Genomic DNA, 18,668 nt, shown 5'->3' with positions numbered 1-18,668 from the left:
GACGTGGCAAGTAGATTTATTAGGACCACTACCAGGGGCAAAAACCACCAAATAAGGGACTGGTCATCGTTGACTTAGGAACCCGCCAATTACAAGTCATCTCTTTGCAAAAAAGCAATGCTACCGCCGTCATCACTGCGTTGACCACTGTCTTTGCAACCTGGAAACCCCCCCACGAAATCCAATCAGATGGGGGACCCCCATTCAATTCTAATGCGATAGACAAATTCGTCCGCCTCCATAGCATCGCATGGCACCTCCATTTACCGTACCACCCGCAGTCAAATGGTGTTGTGGAAAGGCATATCGGCCTATATAAAGAACAACTGCGTCTCAGGGGAGGAGGGACATATAAGAATTGGACTAAGTATAATCATGATGTCCTGATTTCATTAAATACTACAAAACCTCTGTGGGATGAGACGACACCCTGAAAACCCTTACCCTGGAAACCGAAGTTCCAACCAGATGAATTAGTATGGGTTTAGATACCACACCCTCGCCAATCCCGTCCAATAGTCCATAAAGGAACGGTTCATCAGTCTGAGCAGTATCCAAACACTTATTCAGTTTTGTTAGAGGAAAGACCCGACCGTCCTCTCATCAGAGCGCACCATAATTGACTAACCCGGCGTGCCCCACTGACGAATGTACAAGATAATTGATACTGCTATAAGTCTTGTTTTCTGCAGGTCCCTGGGTGAGAGAATCGACAACAGCGAGACGGGGAAGGGACTGTCCCAGCCTATCGGAGCATCAGCCTGCGTACTTGATCGCCCCTACGCCCCGAGAAAATGAGAAAAGACAAGAAACTTCCTTTTAAAGAAATACAGACAGTACGCGGAATGATCTTTCTCTACCACGTTATATTCAGCGCATCCGAGGACTCGAACACCGTGTTAACTATGCTATCAGTGTGGGCTGAGGCGACCGACTCCAGAGATGGGTTAACTGCGTGTATACGGTTGCCGATTTCAGTGACCAGCCCAGTGTTGAACCCCTATGTATATGCCTATAATGTTAGTGATTGGTTTGTGGCTAGAAATAGGGACAACCCCCGCAATGTAATTGTAGATACCGGGATACACCAGCAATCCCTTGTAGAACACAGATACACATGGAATCAAAATCTCTCTGTTAAGAGTATGAGAACGAAAGGTTGCACCAAAAGTGTTGCAAGCCTCCTGGGTGATCCAGTAATGGATTCCCCAGTACCAATTTACTGCTCTGAAGTACCATGGGGAATCAATCCCGAGGGAGTCCATTGGGCCCGGCCTGATAATTCTTTAGTATGGGACCCGACAAAGTCAAAACCATCATGGTTCCTAAAACTTCCGCCCGGACCACTAACAAGCACTACTCCCGTTGTCAGCGCTGCCCTTGACTATCGCACCTTGCTAGTTACTTGGGACGCCACCCAAGCCCTTAATGTTTCTGACCCATTACGGTGGTCCTCGTTCTATTATCCCATACAGAGAGCGGCTATCCTTAGTCAGTGGTGTCATGGATATAACCGACCACCCAACACCACTATCTTACCCAGCGAGTTGACTCCTGACAGGTGGAGGAAACAAAGTTGCGCTAACCTCAACACCCCCGCCCCAGTTGGCCTACTATGGGCCTGTTCAGATGGGCGGCTGCATACTACACTTTTGGCCACGTTAACAAATGTAAACTGTTTTCTAGCCAGTGCATTACTTTGCCCTCCCTTAAGCATTAATACATCTCACCCAGATAGCCCAACCATACTTAGTCACACTAAACGACACACCCCTGTTTGGAGTTCCCTCTCCGACAAGGAACGCAGCTTAAAATTCTTACAGTGGACATTTGAGGGTTCTTTTGGTTGGGGAGGACTAGGTATAGGCAAGACAAGAATAGCTATAGCACAGTTGGCTGAACAAATTGAACGACTAGCCAACAACACCGCTAAGGGATTTTCCTTAATAAATCAACAATTGCAAGCCACATCACATATGACGATACAAAATAGGCTAGCCCTAGATGCCATACTAATACAACAAAAGTTGGCCTCTGCCAATACCTCAATTTATCCACAACCCATTGTTGTATCAGTATCCGGTAAGTTTCTGTGCCATTAGAACAACAAATAGCAACGATAAGAAAGATTGCAATGGATACGAATAAGATGGCGGAATTAGGAAAAGGATGGTTAGCTGACTTCTTTAATTGGATGGGATGAGATACGTCTTCCTGGCTCATGCATTTGTTAACCCCACTTATCACTGTGTTATTACTGTTTATAGCGATTGCACTGATCATTTGTATGGGATGTTGTGTTGTACAGTTAATTCAAAACCATTTAGAGAAGGTATCTTCTTTTGTGTATACTCGTTTGCCAGAATTTCCTGAAGCTGACGAGTTCATGGACAACGTAGCTGTCTAAAAGTTGTCTTTCAGAGGCGCCCACCAAACTCTGAAACACACGACGCTCATTGCTCGTGAGCCCGGACCGACAGGGAGAGCGCTACCGCGAACATCGACATGTGACATCACTATGACACCAACCGGAGCCCTTGTAGTTGAACTTTTCATAATTAATCTAGTTATGTGTATTTGCGTTTGCATTAGTTGTTGTTTAATCTGATTTATTAATGACGAACTTATCTCGTTATCCACCTTTGTATATACCCGTTTGCCAGATTCCCTTGAAAACGACGAGCTCGTAGACGAAGCAGCAGTCTAATTCAAACTCGTGTATCTATTGTGCCATGAGCAAGGGGGCATGTCATAGGCGAGTCCCCGACATAGTTAAATGCTCCTGTCACAATAGATTGAGCGAGCAACAAAACCCCGCCCGAGCAACTGATGTTGCCACCTAATATGGGCATGCCCCATATAAACTGTCAGGCACCTTAGTTGGCGGTTCCTCTTTGATCTGCCCTCTGTGGAAAATTCCATTACATGTGCCACCATGGAAAATTCCGCTATGTCAGTGTCTAGCAGCTAAATGCTACATCTCAGTGGAAAGTTACTGCACAGAGAAAAGTTCCCGCCAACTCTATGCAGACACGTGCACCACCATTGGTCGGTTGTAAATTCTTCTTCTTTAGCAGTTAGCTATTGGCTCGCTAGCCGTATAAAAGGTTAAAGCAGTTTCCGCCCAAGTTGGAGACCTCAGGGAAAACCTCAGAGGCAAGTTGGTGGCCTGATCACCCTCCAATGTCTCCCCATCGTCGACCTTCCAGACGTACCCCGTTCCCATTGCATGCTCGCTGCATTCACGAATTGTCGACTCGTCGTGTTGCGTTACCCTGTTACCTGTTATCTGTTACGTTACTCGTTACCTGTTGTCTGTAACCAAGCAATCGTTCATCATCTACGCCAGTGTCAACAGAGGCATAAGTAAAATCTCGTTGCAACCAATACTCTGTCCCAGCCTCTCCATCCACTCGCCTGCCTGATGATCCTATTTCACTTACCAACACCGCTTTCTGGACCAGCTGGACCGGCTCCCAGAACACTTACAATCTTCTAACATCTGGAGTCATCCTTAGAGCATTAACTGTTGGGGCCATTTTAAATATTCTAAGCTGGGGAAAAGAGTTTGCAATATTACAAAGTGTCCAGAAACAGATGAAATGGTAAGCAAAGTGTAAGTGAGGTGACTACAGGTGCATACTACATAGAATAATCCTGATATTAATTATGTGCCTCTGTAAATTATCAAATTAATATCACTGCAGCATACCTGGTATATATTTGTGTCTATGTGCTGTGTTCAACTTGTGTACAAATATATATCAGTATACAAATATTCCTTTTTCACATTTTAAATCTAGTAATGATATACAGCTTCCACTTCAGTTAAGATGTTCAAGGACGCCACCTATTTTCAAGTCAAGTCAGTCCTGAGGCTGCAACAAGATTGGGGAACCTTAGATGTAGCAATAACTTTCCCCCATTCTTCCCAGTCTTTTGCAATCCTTGTCCAATCCATCAATTTTAATCCCACCCAGTCTTTGATGTTGGTGGTTCAGCTTGTCCTAGGTTTTCCTCCTCTTCTTCATCCATCCACAGCACCCTGTACAATAATGTTGGTCAGGGTTCTGGGCATTCTTGTTACATGTCCAAACCACTGTATCTTTCTTCTTCTGATTTCAGGTAAGGGTTCATATTTACCGACTTCTTGTCCAATTTGATCTTTCACAGATTAATTTGTTCTGTGTGCAGTGTAGGGTATGAATAGAAGACCTTTAAACCACTACATTTCAAAGGTTGCAATTTATTTTTCCATAGTCCTAGTGAGTGTCTTGGTCTCACAGCCATAAAGCATTGTTAAAATGGCAACAGCACATAACAGGTGGAGTTTCATTTTCATGTTGATGTTGCTGCTACTCCATGTTTTCATCACCTTGTTAGTCGTCCAATGGTGATGTTTATTCCTGTTTTTACTCCTATTTCAGGTAGCATCTTCTGTGATGGTTGCATCAAAGTGTATTACTTTTTCTAGCTTATCGTTACCAATTTTTACTGATCCATCATCATTGCTACTGGCTGATGTTATCATTATTTTGCTCTTATCCACACTAATTTGTATTCCATTTCTCTTTGTAGCCTTATATATAGCCTTTCTGTTATTTCCTTAAGCTCTTCTGGAGTTCCAACTATTAGATCAATGTCATCAGTAAAACAAAGATTGCTAATTTCTTGTCCTCCAACTGGCAGGCAAGGTTCTTTGTGTAGATGTGATATCTTATATTAGACCAACTGAGTACTGGGGAAAAAATTCTTGGCAAGCTTCCGGGCTCAGTCACCCTTCTTCAGGAATGGGGACTCTCTCCTGTTCTGAGACTCCAAGAAACGAAAGAAGATAAAAGTGTGGCAGGATGTCAGTGAAAATGTAAATAGAATTAGAAAGACAAAAGATGAGGCGGAGAGGTGAAGCAGAGTGGGCAAGGGGAGGGGGAAGAGAGCAGGGAGAAAACGGATGAAGGGAGACAGTGCAGTGATAGAATGCAAGGTAGAAAAGAGGCTGTCAGGCAGGCACCTGGTGAATCAGAAGTCAGGCAGGTTGTAAAATGATATAAAACCAATGTCTATATTGAGTCCATGATTTTTTGTATCTCGTACATTTATGAAATGAAGTTCTTAGGCTCATCTACGAAAGGTGTTTTGTCAGTTCCCTTTGAGGATTAGAACTGAGAGACTGGAGAGGGAATGATTGTCCTGTGAGAAGTGTGCACCCACAAGTAGTTGGGTATTCTTGTCTTTGATAGATTTTCGCTATGCATTCATTCTGGTGTGCAGTTGTTGTTTGGTTTCTCCAACATATTTTCCCTCAGGGTATTTGGTGCACTGGATGAGATACAGAACATTTCTGGAGGTGCAGCTGTAAGAGAATGGTGATAGTTCTGTTGTGGGGTGTACTTATAGTTGGGGTGGTGGAGATATGTTGTCAGGTTTTGAATTTCTTGTCCTGGCATGGTCTCGATCCATTTTGCAGTGTGGTTTGGGTCATAGGGATTATGCTTCTGGTGATGAGGTTAGCAAGGTTCAGTGCTCGTTTGAAGGCTAGGACGAGTGGTTCTGGAAAGATCTTTTTAAGAATTGAGTCTTCCTCTAGTCTGGGTTGCAGTTGTTTGAAGATTTTTTCTGTAGGTTACAGGGAAGGGTGATATGTCATAACTAATCCTGTGCGATTTGTGGGGATTTTCTTTTTATACCGCAGTAAATCTTCACATGGTATCCGGGTGCCTCTTTCAAAAGTGCAATCTATTTCTCTGGAGCAGTGTCCTTGTTGGCTGAAGGCCTTTTTGAGGTTAATGAGGTGGTGGTCACGGTATTCTCCTCGCTGCAAATTCAGTGGCAATGGAGAGCTTGGCTGTACGAAGCTTGTCCTCCAACTGACGCGGCTTGAGTGAAGTTATCTAAGGAATCTGACATGATTTGTTCCAAATATAAATTCAATAAGTATGTTGAGAGAACACAGCCTTGGTGTACTCCACAGCCTTGGTGTTGCAAACCACTCCACAATGTTTTTGTCAAGCAGGACTCCACTATTTGTATTGTCATAGAGTTCTTCTATTAGACTTATCAATATGGGATTGATGTAATGCTTATTCCTTGTCAGCCAAAGTGATTTTCACTGCACTTTTTCAAAAAACTATTTTAGAGTCTATGAAATTATGATGGAGTTGTTTTTGGTGCTCATGGTACTTTTCACAAATGATTCTGTTTGCAGATGTGAATGCAAGTTAGGAGGAGATGTCCTGGCCAGCACGATGGCTGAAACGGACCTCAGGGTTATGGTTGATCACAGGATAAACATGAGCCGCCAATGCAATGCTGGACACAACAGAGCTAATAGCATACTGGGATGTATTAGCCAATGTATCACAAGCAGAGCTAAGGAAGTGGTACTTTCTCTCTACTCAGCACTGGTGAGACCCCAGCTGAAGTACTATGTCCAGTTCTGGGCGCTGCACTTCAAAAAAGATATAGAGAATTTTGAAAGGGTCCAGAGAAGGGCTGCAAAAATAATTAAGGACCTGGAGGGCAAACCTCATGAGGAAAGACTAAGGGATCTGGGACTATTCAGCCCAGGAAAGAGAAGACTAAGGGGTGGGGGGAGGAGGCTTGCTGGTCATCTGTAAGTATGTAAGGGGTGAATATCAGGAGCTGGGAGAAAACCTGTTCAGTTCACTAGGGCACCCAAGGGGAGGATAAGGAGCACTGTCCATAAACTGTTAAGGTTGGTTTCAGGTTAGATGTAAGGAAGAACTTCTTTACACTAAGGGTGACCAGAATGGCGGAGGCCTCTTTGACAAGTCGAAGATCGTGATCTCTTGTCAACGACGTGAACGACAAAGAGCTGGTGTGCGAGATCCGCCTGGCGGTGCCTCCGATCACCTTACTCTCTTGCCTGCTTTTAGTTCTGTGAACTGCTATGAATATTAGCACCCAGAAGTGCTTCGAGTTATTTATTTTAATCGAAGGTATCTCAGACTCGAGCAGAATGCTGAGCTGACGCTACTTAGAAATACGAAGAAGTCTGGCTATGGTTTTAGGAACTAATATTTCTAGAGAAACTAAGCTACGTATCACTGTATCAGTCTAAATGTATGCCTCCCCGAAATTATAGAATGGAACATATACGAACAATCCATATCCATGACATTAAGGCAAATAAGGATCTATTTACACCGCCAACTAGGCAGTGGAGGACTCTTTTCCCAGCATTTCAAATTGACAAGGTGTGACAGGGATCATGATATATTTATGCTAATATATCTAAGGAAGGAATTAAGGGTCTAAAATATCCTTTGCGACGCATTTCCAGCACTGAATGTATTTTCCCTTGAGCACGTAAAAATTGCTATAAAAGACTGGCCGCTTGATATTGTTTTGATATCTAAAATGTAGGGTTCCCGTTTTGCTGGTTCGGGTCCGGATGAAGGACACAAATGCTGACTGTAATTATAGTACAGTTTGCAAAAAATGGAAAACATTCCTATTGGTATTAAGATATCTAAGGATACTGTGAGAACGCAGATAATTCTGACACAAAAAACAAACCAAAAAGGAATATAGGGCTCAAGGCGGAAATGGGAATATGGATTTTCCCAGATATTTATAACTCACAGCAAGGCGTCATACATACCTAAAAGGTTTGTCCACCACTTCTAATTGTTGGGTGACACGCGTTTGTGTGAAACCGAGCAAGGGCAAGGGTTAAAAGTCCTGGCAAATCTTGTCTTTAATTACACATTAATATATGTCTATGGATAAATTAAGTCAAAGAAACAGGAAAGCACGACTGATTTTCAGAGTAATACTAAACCGACAACTACGCATTACACACACATAATAAAATAATTCCAAGCTGGCATTTACGTTCTGAGGCAAAGCCTTTGCCCTGCACGACAATGGCTTCACTTGTCAATACACTCTGAATCTGCCTTTTTGCTCTATTGTCAGTGAAGCCACAGCGGCGCCTGCTCAGATCACTGCAGTTCCCCGACTGCGACTCCGAGTGCCGCTGTTGGCCAATACGGAGCGGCGCTGCAGACTGCGATACATCCATTGGAGCCTCCTGCAGTGCGCTTGCTCAGACAGCGCAGCGCAGGAAGCAAGCAAAGCAGAGAGACCTTCGGGGTCCGCCCAGAAGAGGAAAGCACAGCAAGGCGCTCGGGACAGAGACTGAGCAGGGAACCTGGACCTAGTGCTCTCGCCTGTGCCGTGCTTCCTGTCTCTTGGCTGGGATTTCTAACAGCTTAACACGATCGACACGGAGAAAAGAAAGAAGCAGGACAGCGTTCTCCGGGAGACGGGAATGGAAGCCGGACACAGCCAGAGCGGCCGGGAGGCCGGGAGGCAAGTACTGTCCTTTCCCTTCTTGCTGGCTCTGCTCTGCGGGGCGGTCTCGGCGCAGATTCGCTATTCGGTCCCCGAGGAAATGCCCAAAGGCTCCCTCGTGGGCAATCTCGCCAAGGATTTGGGACTGAGTGTGGGAGAACTGCCCGATCGCAGGCTCCGTGTCATCTCGGAGAAGCAGTATTTCACGGTGAAGGGCGAAAACGGGAACCTGTACGTGAGTGACCGGATAGACCGGGAGGACATCTGCGGCAAGGCCCCGCTCTGCGCTCTCGCTTTCGAAGCCGTGGTGGAAAATCCACTGAACGTTTTCCACATCAACGTCGACATCCAGGACATCAATGACAACGCGCCGCGCTTCCTACGAGATAACAACACACTGGAGATCAATGAATTCACGCTGCCAGGAGCCCGCTTTCTCCTCGGAAATGCCCAGGACCCGGACGTGGGCTCCAACTCCCTGCAGAGTTACCAGCTCAGCTCCAACGCCAACTTCGTGCTGGAGGTCAGGGAGAGCCAGGACGGCAACAAGTACGCGGCGCTGGTGCTGCAGAAGCCTCTGGATCGGGAAAGGCAGCCCGGGCTGCACTTGGTCCTCACGGCAGTGGACGGGGGGCAGCCCGCCAGAACCGGCACGGCTCGCGTCTGGGTCAACGTCACCGACGCCAACGACAACGCGCCCGTCTTCACCCGGGACGTCTACAAGGGGCGCGTGCGGGAGGGCGCCCCCGCGGGCTCCCTCGTGCTCCAGCTGAACGCCTCGGACAGCGACGAGGGCGCCAATGCGCATGTCACCTACGGGTTCAGCAACACACTGGAAACCGCGGGCCAGAAATTCAGCCTGGAGGCGGAAACGGGGAGGATCACGGTGAGGGAGCCGCTGGACTTCGAGGAGACAGCAGCCTACACTTTGGCAGTGGAAGCAAAGGACGGCGGCGGCCTGGTGACCCACTGCAAAGTGGAGATCGAGGTTGTGGACGAGAACGACAACGCTCCCGAGGTGACCTTCAGCTCCGTGTCCAGCCCCGTCCCCGAGGACTCCCAGCCTGGCACCGTGATCGCGCTGATCAAAGCACGAGACCGAGACGGTGGAGGGGACAGCGAAGTCACTTGCCGCATTCCGGACAACCTGCCCTTCAAGCTGGTGTCGTCCTCCAAGAACTACTACAAGCTGGTGACGGCCGGCGCCCTGGACAGAGAGCGCAGCCCCGACTACAACGTCACGGTCACGGCCACGGACAAGGGCGCTCCGCCGCTCGCCACGACCCAGACCGTCCGGCTGCAGGTCTCGGACGTCAACGACAACGCGCCGCTCTTCGAGGAAGCGTCGTACAGCGCCTACGTGGCGGAGAACAACCCGGCGGGGGCCTCGCTTCTCCGCGTGCGAGCCTCGGACCCCGACCTGGGCCGCAACGGCCGAGTCACCTACTCGCTGGTCAGCCCCGGCGGCGGCGGCGGCGGCGGCGGCGGCGGGGACAGGAGCGCGGCGGGGGCGCCGGCCTGGGCCCACGTGTCGGTGCAGGCGCAGAGCGGGGCCGTGGTGGCGCAGCGCTCCTTCGACTACGAGCAGCTGCGCGAGCTGCGGGTGGAAGTGGAGGCGCGAGACGGCGGGTCGCCGGCGCTGAGCAGCAGGGTGACGGTGCGCCTGTTCATCCTGGACCGGAACGACAACGCGCCCGAGATCCTGTACCCCGCGCCGGGCGCCGTCGAGGTGGTGTCCCGCTCGGCCGCGGCGGGCTGCCTGGTGACCAAGGTGGTGGCGGTGGACGCGGACTCGGGCCACAACGCCTGGCTGTCGTACGAGCTGGTGACGGCGGCCGAGCCGGCGCTCTTCACGGTGGGGCTGCGCAGCGGCGAGGTGCGGACGGCGCGCGCCCTGGCCGACGGCGACGGCGCCCGGCACCGCCTGCTCGCCGTGGTGAAGGACAACGGGCAGCCGCCGCTGTCGGCCACGGCCACGCTGCAGGTGGTGGTGGCCGAGAGCGCGCGCGAGGCGCTTCCCGAGCTGGCCGAGGCCGAGGCCGAGGCGGCCGGGGCCTCGGACTCGGCGGCCGCCCTGCAGTTCTACTTGGTGCTGGCGCTGGCTCTCGTCTCCTTCCTGCTCCTCCTGGCCGTCGCCCTGGCCGTCCTGGACAGACTGCGGGGGTCAAGGCCTCCCCGCCTGCTCCCGTGCTTGGGCCCGGCCCCTGTTTCCGAGCGCGGCCCCTGGTTCCCGCCGACCTACGAAGACGGCACTTTGCCCTACTCCTACCAGCTGTGTTTGTCCTCTGAGTCGAAGGGAGGAGAATGTTCTGTCCTGCAGCCGCGTGCCCCTGTAGCAGAGGACATTCTGTGCAGGGACAGATCTGGGACGTTACTTATGAGCAATGGATGTAGTGACTTGAAATCTGAATTAGAGATCGCCGATGCGGTGAGTTCTATTTTCATTGCTTATATCTGATTATCCTTTTTGAAAGAAAATACACGCTCAGCTTACTGATTATGCGATATGGGAGTATAATAATCATCCATCATTATTTTGGAGTGTATCAATGCAATTACCACCTAATGAAATCGCTCCAATTTATTCTGATTGCATTATCGGGGCGGAATCGAGTGGGTAGACAAGTCACAGGAGAAGTGGTAAAATAGGGTGCTCACGGCACAGATTTGTAAGACAAAAACCTACGTATTTTTACACCCCCTCTATTGGTCTAACAACCAAATCTCGCCTCATCTCATATAATCATAGCAAGTAAGGCTTGAGAGGGACGTCTTCTAGTCCAACCTCTTGCTCAGACCAGCACCATCCTCAACTAGATCTTTCCAGCTAAAGCTTTGTCTATCTGGGTTTTAAAAACTTCCAAGGATGGAGATTCTGCTATCCCTAGGGGTAACCTGTGCTAGTGTTTTACAACTCTTAAGAGTGATATTTTTTTTCATACTATCTAACCTCCCTTGCTGCAACTTGCAATCATTACTCCTCTTTCTGTAAGAAGCTGATATTTAGGATTACTTGTCCACACCCAGAATTGAACTGCCAGCTTTTTTGTTTCCAGGTGGCGACTCTGGTCCTTCAGCCACAAAAAAAAAAAGAACATCTTTTCTCTCGTTTAAACAGATTTATTTATAGCGGTTTGGCTATATGACACTTTTCTTTCCGTTTCTAAGAAGTTAATAGCGTCTCAGAATCGGAAGTTATGAGAAAAGGATTGCAAGGCTGACACAAAAAAAAGTGATCCAATACCTTCTATTTCGTAGCAGCCGTTACCCAGGTGACACAGTTTTCCCATGAGACTTTGTCTTTAATGCGTCTAAGTAAAAGCTATAAGTAAAAAAAACACATCAGACAGCACAATCCTGAAAGAGGAAAATTTATCTCACGTACTCCGTGGAACACGATGAGGAAGGGCACGGTGCAAAGTCAGGTGAGTTAATTTACCACGAGAAAGAAGCATATGTAGTAGAATTGAAAGCACATTAATAAACTGCTGCAATTATTGGTTGAGACTCTGAGCGCCGCTGTTCACCAATCAGGGAGAGAAATGCGCCGAGAGATCCAGCCAGCCCAGCGCCGCCCCGCACAGCTCGGAGCACAGAGAGCTCAGACTTTCACTTGCTCAGGACTGACTCTCGGTGCAGGCTATTCGCTGAAACCGGCAGATGGGTTAACACCTGATACTGTCAAAAGCGATCGGCCCGAGATCATCTTCAAGCAGCGCTCGGAGGCGGAGAGGCAGTGGATCCTCCATGTCGCCATGGCCAGTTCCGGAGCACAAGGGCTGCGGCGCTGCGCAGGGCGAGCCGTGCTGTGCTGCGTAGTGCTGACCGTGTGCGGGGCCGCTGCGGCCGGGCAGATTCGCTACTCGATCCCCGAGGAAATGCAGAAAGGCTCTTTCGTGGGGAACATCGCGCAGGACCTGGGGCTGGAGGCCAAGGCGCTGTCGGAGCGCGGCGTGCGTGTGATTTCCAGAGGTAGGACGCAGTATTTCGATTTGAACGTAAAGAGCGGCCATTTAATCACGGCGGAGCGGCTAGACAGGGAGCAGCTGTGCGGCCGGGCTGAGAAATGTCTGCTGAACTGCGAGGTTATAGTGGAGCATGACATGAAGATGTATGGAGTGGAAGTCGAAATCGTAGATATAAACGACAACGCTCCCAGCTTTCAAACAGGGGAAATGGAACTAAAAGTCAGTGAGACAACAGCCCCAGGATCCCGGTTCCCATTGCGCAATGCGCAGGATCCTGATTTGGGAATCAATTCTCTCCAGATTTACCAGCTAAACAGTAAAGAGCTCTTCTCGCTCAATGTCCAAACAGGATCGGACGGAATTAAATATGCTGAACTAGTGCTGGAAAAGAACTTGGACCGGGAAGAGCAGGCTGCTCACGACCTCATCCTCACCGCCACTGACGGCGGAGATCCGGTCCGCTCCGGCACGGCGCGGATCCACGTGGTGGTGCTCGATGCCAATGACAACGCGCCCGTGTTCAGCCAGCCGCTCTACCGCGTGAGCGTGCGGGAGAACGTGCCCGTCGGGACCACGGTGGCTACAGTGAAAGCCACGGATCTGGACGAAGGTGTTAACGGAGAGGTTATATACACTTTCCAGAAGATCACAGAGCAGGCGTCCCGAATATTTCATCTGGATTCCGGGACTGGAGATATAAAAACTGCAGAAAAAGTAGACTTCGAGGAGGCCTCATTCTATGAAATGGAGGTGCAAGCGCACGACGGCGGAACCCTCTTCGACACATCGAAGGTCGTGATCTCTGTCAGCGACGTGAACGACAACGTCCCCGAGATCAGGATCACCTCCCTGCTCACCTCCGTCCCCGAGGACTCCCCGCCGGGAACCGTGATCGCCCTCTTGATCGTGCAGGACCAGGACGCCGGAGAGAACGGCGCCGTCACATGCACCATCCCGGACCACGTCCCCTTCCGGCTGCAGAAATCCGTGGACAACTACTACAGCCTGGTGACGGCCAGGGACCTGGACCGGGAGCAGGTGGCGGATTACAACGTGACGGTCACGGCCCGGGACCGCGGGGCGCCGCCGCTGTGGTCCGCCACGACGATCGCCGTGCAGGTGTCGGACGTGAACGACAACGCGCCGGCCTTCAGCCAGGCGGCCTACAGCGTGTGGGTGAGCGAGAACAACGCCCGCGGCGCCTCGGTGTTCTGCGCGCGGGCGGCCGACGCGGACTGGGGCGACAACGCCCGGGTGACGTACTGGCTGGCGGAGGGCGAGCTGCAGGGCGCGCCGCTGTCGTCGTGGCTGTCGGTGCAGGCGGAGAGCGGCGCGGTGCATGCGCTGCGCGCCCTGGACTACGAGCAGGTGCGCGAGATCCGCTTCGCCGTGGAGGCGCGGGACGGCGGGTCGCCGCCGCTGCGCAGCAGCGCCTCGGTCACGCTGCTGGTGCTGGACCAGAACGACAACCGGCCCGAGATCCTGTACCCGGCGGCGCCCCGCGACGGCTCGACGGGCGTGGAGCTGGCGCCGCGCTCGGCCGAGCCGGGCTACCTGGTGACCAAGGTGGTGGCGGTGGACGCGGACGCGGGGCAGAACGCCTGGCTGTCGTACGAGCTGCTCAAGGCCAGCGAGCCGGGGCTCTTCGCGCTGGGCGTGCACACGGGCGAGATCCGCACGGCGCGCGCCCTGGGCGACAGGGACGCGCTCAAGCACCGCCTGGTGGTGGGCGTGCGGGACAACGGGCAGCCGCCGCTGTCGGCCAGCGTCACGCTCACGGTGGCCGTGGCCGACAGCATCCCCGAGCTGCTGGCCGACCTGGGCAGCCTGGCGGCGCCGGCGGCCGAGGCGCAGGCCAGCCTCACCTTGTACCTGGTGGTGGCCGTGGCCGCCGTGTCGTGCCTCTTCCTCGCCTTCCTCATCGTGCTGCTGGGCCTGCGGCTGCGCCGCTGGCGGCAGGCGCAGCTGCTGGGCTCGGCCGGCGGCGCCCTGGCCGGGGTGCCCGTCTCGCACTTCGCGGGCATCGACGGCGTCCGCGCTTTCCTGCACTCCTACTCCCAGGACGTGTCTCTCACGGCCGGCTCCAGGAAGAGCCAGTGGAGCTTCGGCCCGCCCAGCTCTGCCGGCACCCTGGCTCGGCCGCCGGCGGGACAGGGGAAGGAGCCTTCCCTGGTGGTTGAGGATTCAAAGGTGTGTGAGGGGGACCAGGCAGCGTTGCAGGTGAGCCAAGGTTTTTGTATTCTGTTGCCCTTGTTTACATTCTGGTGTTTCTGTCTTTCGGATCATTGTTAGTGTCTAAATTTATTTTTAATGAATGAATGGGAAGAAGGAAGTCTTTGATTCCTTGACATCTTGACTTCAGCATGTCCAGTTCAGGCATGAGAACAGAAAGGATTTATCGCTTTTTAAAAATTATCCAACTTTCTTTATTATATTTAAAAATATATATTTGTATATGAAATCATATTGGGTCAATGGTCATTGGAATCTACTCTCTCTATTGAATCATGTGAATGTGTTATGTAGAGAGCTTAATATGTTTTAATTATTTTTTTTTGGAAGTCAGTTTTACTGGTGATATTGAAGCCCTTCCTTAGTCTAGAAAATCATCTTTCTGTTTAATATTTTGACTTAATCAAGATCCTATCGATGTGCAGTAATTAATATCTCGCCTCTTTGGGCCTTCTGCCCTACTTAAGTCTTGGTTTCCAAAACAGTATTTTCATACCTTTTGAGCAGTTTGAGCGGTTATTTTTACACATTATACAGCTGTTAGGTAGAAGAGTCTCATTAAGCAAATCCTGAATGCATGAGCTTTGGTGAATTTACTTAACCTTTTTTTTCTTTCAAATAAGATCATCTTTAATATTTAACAACCTATAATTATCTGATTTTAGAGGTCAGGCGTTTGGTGAATAAAAGCTATAATCTGTGGACTCTTTGGCTTTTAACTGGAAGTGTACAGTGAAAAGAAAGGGGGCAATGTGTTTTGGTGTGAGGAAAGAAATACATGCAGTGTTTTTTCTGAAGCAGTCTCATCTGTGTAATCATATTTTAATTTATTTACCACTAATCCTGTATTGGAAAGTTATACATGTTTTTATTCTTTTTTTTCTTTTTTAGATTTATGTGATAAGAACTATTGAGTGGTTGAAGTAGGAGATTAAGAAACTTTGTGGAATTTTCATTAGTGTTTTCAATTTTGAATGCACAGTAAAACGAATTTAGAAAGTGCAGTCTTCATATTATAATAGAAACAACAGTAACAGAATGATCTGCTTTTAAATGTGCATTTTCCAACTTCCAGAGAAGGAAATTTTTCATGTAAAATTAATTCTATTCCATAGATATATGAAATATGTTTTATTGTTATGTACTGCAGATACCACAGTTACAAAATGTGGACACTAAGACAAAGTCTATATTATCCTTAAGAAGGAATAGTATTTGTCTGTCTTGTGTTCTTTTAGGCTTTGTGACAAATAAAGGACTGATTGAACTTTATAACATAAACTATAATATTTGAATAAGTATTATTAAGGAAAATATTTTCATAGATATTGTTAGGAAAAAATAGAAGTTCTGAAACCAAATATGGTAACGTGGTTACTAGCCTGTAGATAACATATTTTGAGTTGGTATTTTGCTGTGAGCAGAGGACTACTGAGAAAAGCTGGACGCATACAAGTCCATGGGGCCAGATGGGATGCGCCCGAGGGTCATGAGGGAATGGGCTAATGTGACTGCAGGGCCATTGGCCACCATCTTTGAAAATTCGTGGTGATCAGGAGAGGTTCTGGATTACAGGAAAAGGGCAAACATAGTGTCCATATTTAAGAAAGGGATGAAAGAAGATACAGGGCACTACTGACTAGTCAGCCTCAACTCAGTCCCTGGAAAAATCCTGGAGCAGATCCTCAAGGAATCCATTTCTAAGCATTTGGAGGAGAAAATGGTGATTAGGAACAGTCAGCATGGGTTCACCAGGGGCAAGTCATGCCTAACCAACCTGATTGCCTTCTATAATGAGGTAACTGGCTCTGCAGATGAGGGAAGACCGGTGGATGTGTTGTACCTCGATTTTAACCAGGCTTTTGATACGGTCTCCCACAGTCTTCTCTTAGGCAAGCTAAGGAAGTACGGATTGATTGGATGGATGGACTGTAAGGTAGATCGAAAACTGGCTGGGGCATGGGGCTCAGAGCATAGTAATAATCAATGGCTCAATGTCTAGTTGGCAGCCAGTATCGAGTGGAGTGTGCCAGGGGTCAGTCCTGGGACTGGCTTTGTTTAATATCTTCATCGGTGACCTGGAAGATGGCTTAGAGTGCACCCTCAGCAAGTTAAGCTGCGGGGAGCAGTAGATATGCTGGAGGGTAGGGCTAGGATTCAGAGCTACCTGGACAAATTGGAGGATTGAGCCAGAAGGAATCTCATGAGGTTCAATAAGGACAAGTGTGAAGTCCTGCACTTAGGATGAAACAATCCCATACACCAGTATAGGCTGGGGCTGACTGGCTGGGCAGCAGCTCTGCAGAAAAGGACCTGGGGTTTACAGTGGACAATAAACTGAATATAATCCAACAGTCCGCCCTTGTTGCAAAGACAACGAACAGCATACTGGGCTGCATTGGTAGGTATGTTGCCAGTAGATCAAGTGAAATGATTATTCCTTTCTATTCAGTACTGGTGTGCCCACATGTGGAGTACTGTGTTCATTTGTGAGCCCCTCACTACAGAAAGGATGGGGACAATTTGGAGAGTCCAGAGGAGGTCAGTGAAAATGGTGAGGGGGCTGGGGAACTTATGAGGAAAGACTGAAGAAACTTAGCTTATTTAGTCTATAGAAGAGGAGACTGTGTGGGGACTTAATAGCATTTTTTACTACCAGAGGAAAAAGAATTTAGCTAGACTATTCTCAGTGGTGGCAGATGACAGAACAAGGACCAATGGTCTCAAGTTGCAGCAAAGGAAGTTTAAGTTAGATATTAGAAAGAATTTTCTCACTAGGAGGGTAGTAAAATACTGAAACAGGTTACTCAGAGAGGTGGTGGAAGCTCCATGCTTGGAGGTTTACAAAACCCTGGTAGACAAATCTTTGGCTGGGATGATCAAGTTATGGGTGGTCCTGCTTTGAGCAGGGGGTTGGACTAGATCACCTGCTGAGGTCCCTTCCAACCTTAACTTTCTATTCTTCTATGATATGTACTATCTGTCCTTAGTAGTGACAATAGCCCGTGCAGATTATATCTGCAAGAGTCAGTCACAAAATGGTGACTCCTATTTTTTTCTCAGGCAAATATTATTGAAAAAAGATTAAATTTGAATGGACAAGTTGTATATGGTCAGTGAAGAGAGCTGTTTTCGACATGGTCTCCTTCATTAGTGGCCATTTTCTGGTGTTGCAGAAGCGGCACTTCACATATGCCTCTGTAGGGCTTTTTGCATGCAGTTTAATTTTCTTCCGGATCTTGCCATCTACATCAGAATTTACTGTCTCCCCCTTAGGTAAAAAGGAAAAAAAGAACACTCTCCGTGTCCATGGTTAACTCGGAAGAAACAAATTAGGAGACATTACTTTCTGATTGGGTTCCAGGTGATTTTTCTTATTTGAATAGCCTAATCATTCTCTCAGAAAGATTCGAATTTATTCCCTGTGTAGCCTGCTGTTGAGAATCTGACCTGAATTATTGAATACATGCGGAGAAAAAACGACCTAGTCATATTTTTTTACTATTATTTTCTGTTTGATGGACTGCCCTCCTTATCCGTCGTGTTTAAGTAGTACTTCTCACCTAGTATTTGGAAGAGTTTAGAAACCCTTGAAAGGGTAAGAAAGACAGTGAAGGTGACTGAAAGATTTCTTTCCACTGACTTTAGTGGCTTTTCGGTTGCATATAAAACACTTCTATGTTGTACTGGGATAATGGCTTTTTCTGAGATGGTTTGCACAGTGATGGACCTCATGGGCAGAGGGTTGAATTAAAATGACTTACAGATGACTCTTCTAGCCCCATCCCTATTTTTTTTTATTCTTTGATTCTAAGTCTTAAATAAGTGGTGTCGGTATAGAAAAACATATTATCCCCACTTCAAAAATGGGACAGGTCAGACAAGACAGAGATGCATAAGCCAGCTTTTTTAGAAACTTGGATTGTGCAAATTTAGCACAGAGTTTATTTACTTAAATACAGGCAGTCCTTGATTTACAACCTTTCGAGTTACAACGTTTCACACTTACAACGTTTATAAATTGCCACCTTGTTTCAACTTTATGACGTCAGTTTCGACTTTACAATGCTTGATCGGATGGGACACCACGCCAGCGAACAAATTAGCTGCCTCGCTCATCTTTCTGGAGAACATCTGTCCAAACGTCCT

General features: G+C 48.6%; 1 protein-coding gene across 4 annotated transcripts in view; it reads left to right on the top strand.

Moving 5' to 3' along the window:
• LOC102574276 (protocadherin gamma-A4) overlaps nt 1-18,668 on the top strand; it is a 389,584-nt gene that overhangs the window by 107,738 nt on the left and 263,178 nt on the right. Inside the window, exon 1 of one of the 4 annotated variants that reach the window (XM_059733349.1) lies at nt 8,106-10,747. The exons of 2 other annotated variants lie outside the window; for them this stretch is intronic. In XM_059733349.1, coding sequence (XP_059589332.1) covers nt 8,297-10,747 — 2,451 coding nt within the window. In that variant the 5' untranslated portion in view covers nt 8,106-8,296. Of the gene's footprint in view, nt 1-8,105; nt 10,748-11,846; nt 14,508-18,668 lie in introns of those variants that run through there. One more of the 4 variants, XM_059733345.1, reaches the window with a different exon arrangement.

The sequence above is a fragment of the Alligator mississippiensis genome, chromosome 9 (genome assembly GCF_030867095.1).
Source record: "Alligator mississippiensis isolate rAllMis1 chromosome 9, rAllMis1, whole genome shotgun sequence".
In the NCBI taxonomy this organism is placed as follows: Eukaryota; Metazoa; Chordata; order Crocodylia; family Alligatoridae; genus Alligator; species Alligator mississippiensis.
This window is presented reverse-complemented; position numbering and strand designations above follow the sequence as displayed.